The sequence below is a fragment of the Colobus angolensis genome, unplaced genomic scaffold (assembly GCF_000951035.1).
Source record: "Colobus angolensis palliatus isolate OR3802 unplaced genomic scaffold, Cang.pa_1.0 Scaffold39, whole genome shotgun sequence".
In the NCBI taxonomy this organism is placed as follows: domain Eukaryota; kingdom Metazoa; phylum Chordata; class Mammalia; order Primates; family Cercopithecidae; genus Colobus; species Colobus angolensis.
Genome location: NW_012117265.1, coordinates 33,216 through 38,394, shown reverse-complemented (window position 1 = coordinate 38,394; position 5,179 = coordinate 33,216). Strand labels below are relative to the sequence as shown.

Here is a 5,179-nt window from a genome sequence, read left to right as displayed (position 1 = left end):
GGGGCCCGGGCGGGGTGGGGCCTGCGGCCAGAGCTGCCGCTTGGTCGCGCAGCAGCCGCACCAGGAAGCCAATGTACTTCATGGCTAGGCGGAGCACCTCGTTCTTGCTCAGCTTCCGGTCGGGCGGGTGCGTCGGCAGCAGCTTCCTCAGCTCGGCAAAGGCGCCGTTAACGTTCTGCTGCCGCCAGCGCTCCCGGCTGTTGGTGAACACGCGCCGGGCCACCTTCTGGGGCTGGTGCCCTGTGGACAAGGAAGGCCGGGTTGGCGCCATGGCCCAAAGGGCGGCCTCTCCTGCCCTCCCGCTAGGCACGCAGCACCCTCGTGAGAACTTAAACCCAGGCCATGGGCTGGGACTTTCTCCACCCAAAGGGTCCACGGGTAGCTCTCCCCACCCCTCCCAGAAGCCACCCAGACAAGAATCATCACAGGCCGGGCCTACGGACAATGGCCTGCTGTGTCTGTGACTGTGGGCTCCTTTATGTCAATAACTGGGATTCCCTAAGGAAAGATTTCCTTGTGGTTGTTTGGGAAGCTGTCCCTGGGGACCTCATTCAGCGTGTGCCCAAATGTGGCTGGCTGGGTGTGCTCGTGGGTCTAAGAGGTCCTCTCATTATGACTGACTGACTGTCCTGTGTCTCATAGGCTGTGTGAGACTCTTATGTCTCATGGCTGTGGTTATGTGTGATGTTGCCATGTGGCTGTTTCATGAGTGGCTGTGGCTGTGTGGCTGATTCTTGTGTGGCCATGGTCCTAAGTGGCTGTGGTCCTGTGGCTGTCTTGTGTGTGGTTGTGGTCCTGTGGCTGTCTCTTGCATGGCTGTGGTCTTGTGGCTGTCTTTTGCGTGGCTGCACATTCTAGTGGAGCTGCCATTTTGTGGCTCCCATACCTGGTGCAGCATGCTCTGTTTTGGCCTGGCCTGTTGGGTTGCGGTGATTGTGTGGGGCTGGCTATGGGACTGCGGTTGTGCACATGGGCAGAACCTGTGTGGGCTGTTCTCTGTGTGTGCTGGAAGCACCTCTCCCCAAAGTGGGAGTAGAGGACAGACATGAGCCCCACACAGAGACAGCCAGGCCTTCCATGCACCCACAAGTGCACACAAACCCACACTCACCGTCAGCCAGGTCCAGCTCACAGTGGCTTGGTCTCCGCTTCAGCCGGCTGCTAGGGAAGACGCTAAAAGGTCCTGCTGGCCCAATGTAGACACTGTAAGGGGTCGTGGGTCACTAATGCCTTGTGGGCAAGGACCCTGGCCCCCAATCCCCACCCCACCCCGCCCCAGCTCCAGCTCCCCACTGACCTGTTGAGGAAGGGGTGAGGGTGGTAGTGCAGGGCCAAAGTGGGTGGGGCAGTTCCCAGGGTGGAGAGTTGCAGCAGCGGGGGCCGCAGGGTGCCCAGCTCTGTGGTGGGCATGGCTGCCCCTGGGGGCCTGCTGTGGCCCAGGCTGATCACTGGTACACCAGGTGGCAGCCTGGGGGGCGAGGAGCCTCCTCGGTGGCCCACCTCCTCCACCTGCGGGGGCCCAGGTGAGGCAGGCTTAGGGGGTGGGGCAGGCGCTGGGCTGGGGGCACACACCATCTTTGCCTTCTCAGTCATGGTGGGGCCCACCTCTGCCTGTGCCTGAGGCGGGCACATGGACCCCAACGTGGGGCTACTCACCTGTGGGAAAGAAGGCAGCCAGTGGGAAGGAGGACTAGGTGCCCTGCTCCCACCTTCTTAGCCCAAAAAAACCCTCAAATGGGAAGGAGGGAGGGGGAGGGGGAAAGGAGGAGGGGAGAGGTTTCAGTAGGCAAAGGCAGATGGCAGGGGCAGGCCCAGAAACTTCCAGGACATGGGAGGGGGTCCTGCGTTAGAGTAGGAGGCGCCCACCTAGGTGCTAGGCAGCGCACTGTCCCTGAGCTCTTTGTGACCCAGGAGGGGCGCTGTTGCCTAGCCTCTGAGCAAATATTCCTTCTTCCAGAATTCCCTCACCTCTGCAGCCTGGAGAGGGAACAAGACAGGGAGCCCCTAACTGATCCTGGGATCCCCAGAAACCCCAAGATTAACCCTGTTACCCTCAGATCTGAAGATCCGATCCGGAGACTCCTCACTGACTCACTGATACCATGTGAGCTTGGAATCCCTCCAAGATGGACTCTGACCCTTCACAGATGCCCCCCACCCCCCACCCAGGCTGACCGTCTGCACCTCAGGAATGACCCTGCGGTTCTTCCCATTGCTGTCCCTGAAAGTGCTCTGTAATTGCTCTAGTGACCCCCACTCCCACTGCAAACGTCCCCCATAGCAACCCTGTGACCCCACTACTGACACTATGACCTCAAATGCTGACCCTAGACCCCCAAACACTGACCCCACTGCCCAGTCCAGTCATGTCCCAACCCTCCCTCTGGCTTGGAAGCCCCCACCCACCCTCATCAGCATCCACACTTTTTTTTTTTTTTTTTTTTTGAGACGGAGTCTCGCTCTGTCGCCCAGGCTGGAGTGCAGTGGCCGGATCACTGCAAGCTTCGCCTCCCGGGTTTACGCCATTCTCCTGCCTCAGCCTCCCGAGTAGCTGGGACTACAGACGCTCGCCACCTCGCCCGGCTAGCTTTTTGTATTTTTTTTTTTTTTTAGTAGAGACGGGGTTTCACCGTGTTAGCCAGGATGGTCTCGATCTCCTGACCTCGTGATCCGCCCGTCTCGGCCTCCCAAAGTGCTGGGATTACAGGCTTGAGCCACCGCGCCCGGCAGCATCCACACTTTTTAAAATTTGTTTATTTTTTAGATACAGGGACTCCCTCTGTTGCCCAGGCTGGAGTGCAGTGGTGCAGTCATAGCTCACTGCAGCCTCAAATTCCTGGGCTCAAGCCATCCTCCTGTCTCAGCCTCCTGAGTAGCTGAGAGTATAGGCATGTGCCACCATGCCCAGCTAAGTTTAAAAAAAAATTAATTTTTCAATAGAGACAGGTTCTCACTCTGTTGTCTAGGGTGGTCTGGAACTCCTGAGCTCAAGTGATCCTCCTGCCTCAGTCTCCCAAAGTGCTGGGATTACATGCATGCACCACCATGCCCCTCCATCATCCACACTTTTGCATAGTGTTTTGACATCCCTGTTTGCTCTTGGTTCCAGAGTCCAGGATGTCCCAGCAAGGTGTGAGACTCTTGGCCCCTCTGCCCTGTCTTCCTCAGCTAGGCCCTGGGGAAGCAGGCCTGGCCCCTCACAAGTGAGTCCCTGCTGATGAATGAATGAATGAATGAATGAACGAACGAACAAAGGAATGCAGGCTGGGTCCCAGGCCCCGGATCCTCCACCTTTAGGCCGGTTCCCCTCTTACCCCAGCACTGTTCCTGCAGCCTGGTGAGTGCCCTGGCTCTGTCCCCTCAGGGTTGGCAGTCTGGGCCAGGGTGTGGTTTCCAGCTTCGGGCCAGGCTCTGCCGTCTCGCTCGGGTCCAGCCTCAATGCTCCAGGCCCCGGCGTTGGGCCGCGCCTCCTCGTGGGCCTCGGAGGGCCAGGATAGCCGAGGTCTCCGCTTAGGTCTCCCCCAGGGAAAGTGAGCGGCTCCCGGGCCGGCCTTCCCTCTCCCCGCCCCCGGCGGCCCGGTTTCCTCCCTCTCACCCCTGGCGGCGCAGCGGCCGGAGGATGCTGGCCCAGTGCAGATAAGGGGCCGGGCTGCCTGGCCGCGCCTGATAAGGAGCCGGGCTGACCCCGGAGGAAACCAGCGGGCGGGGACCTAGCCGCGCGGGCCTCCCGGCCCCGCCCCCAGCCGGCGCTGGCAGGACTCGGTCCGCCACCCCTCAAGGCTTCGCCTTCCGCTCCCCCAGGCACTGGCGGGACCCCGGGCCTCTGGGGACCCGGGCCCGAGGGCAGCCGGGGAGGAAGGTGCCTGGATGCACACAGGGGGTAAACTGAGGCAGGGAAGCTGCCTCCTCTTATGTCCTCTGAGTCTGCCCTTTGGCTTTGAACGCTCTCTGCCCGAAAGTCTATGCTGATGGGGGTGAGGGAGAGCCCTTTCCGGCCCGTTGGGGCCGCGTGACCCTGGGCCCCCACCTTCTCCTCTCTTCACCCAGCCTGGTTCCTCTTTTTACAGAGGCCCTTCCCGCCTCTCCACCACCCCTATCCGGGAGTGGGGCACCCAAAGGGAAACAGTTCTAACAGTCTGGCCTTGGGTGTCCAGCCTGGGCAGGTGTCCCAAGCCCTCAGCACAGTATCCACACATTTCCAAGCCCAGGAGGGTGAGAGGAAGTGCCATGGCAGTCGGGGGTGGGGTGGGAAGTTGGATTTCCTAGGGTGCCGAGGCTGGTGTGACCTTCCAGTAGATGCCCAACAGGTCCCCACAGTTCTAGGCCTCTTGGCTACAGCATCACATAACTCCAACTTGGTGGTCCGTGGCCCTCACCCCACAGCACCCGGCCCCTTCATGGGGGGCAGGTATCCTGGCTTGGTGGTAAACCTCAAGACCCCACTGGAGCCTCCCACAGGGAGAGGCTCTGGGCACAGCGAGGCCGCAGCAGCTACAGGACTGCCGCCCACTTGTGATACTCATGCTTTGGCCCGTGTGTGTGTCTGGGCAACTGCAAGAGCCCCCGGGCAGGCACCCAGCACCAGGACGACTACCACCCCCCGAAGAATGGGGGGGGGAGCACAGGACCTCACGATCAACACCTCCATTGCTTTCCTCCAAAGAAGCAGGAACTAAAGTTTTATGCAATAAAGGCCAGGCGTGGTGGCTCATGCCTGTCATCCCAGCACTTTGGGAGGCTGAGACTGGCGGATTGCTTGGGCTCATGAGTTTGAGACCAGCCTGTAAAACATGGCGAAACCCCATCTCTACAACAAATACAAAAATTAGCTGGTTGTGGTGGTGCATGCCTGTAGTCCCTGCTACTCTGGAGGCTGAGGCGGGAGCATGGCCTGAGCCTGGGAGGTGGAGGTTGCAGTGAGCCAATATTGTGTCACTGCACTCCAGCCTGGGCCATACATCTAGACCTTGCCTCAAAAAAAAAAAAAAAAAAGTTTAACCACTGAAACTAACTCTGATATCCCTACAAAGAGGGTCCTAAGATTAGCCTCATTACATATGGGGATGAAGGGCACAGGAGCCAGAGAGGGGATCCTACCCCAGAACTCTTCCTTAACGTTACTAAAGCCCACTCTGGAGGGCAGGGAGGGGTACAGCTCCCCCTCACTGGGTGTCTGGGC

The 5,179-nt window shown here is 59.8% G+C and overlaps 1 protein-coding gene across 1 annotated transcript in view; it reads right to left on the bottom strand.

Annotated features, from left to right (window-relative positions):
• Window positions 1-3,943, bottom strand: part of LYL1 (lymphoblastic leukemia associated hematopoiesis regulator 1) — a 4,278-nt gene extending 335 nt beyond the window's left edge. Inside the window, exons 1-4 of the mRNA XM_011954940.1 lie at window positions 3,315-3,943; window positions 1,298-1,509; window positions 1,112-1,203; window positions 2-240 (exon numbers count right to left, since the gene is read on the bottom strand). Coding sequence (XP_011810330.1) covers window positions 2-240; window positions 1,112-1,203; window positions 1,298-1,410 — 444 coding nt within the window. The 5' untranslated portion in view covers window positions 1,411-1,509; window positions 3,315-3,943. The remainder of the gene's footprint in view (window position 1; window positions 241-1,111; window positions 1,204-1,297; window positions 1,510-3,314) is intronic.
• Between the last annotated feature and the right edge of the window lie 1,236 nt (window positions 3,944-5,179).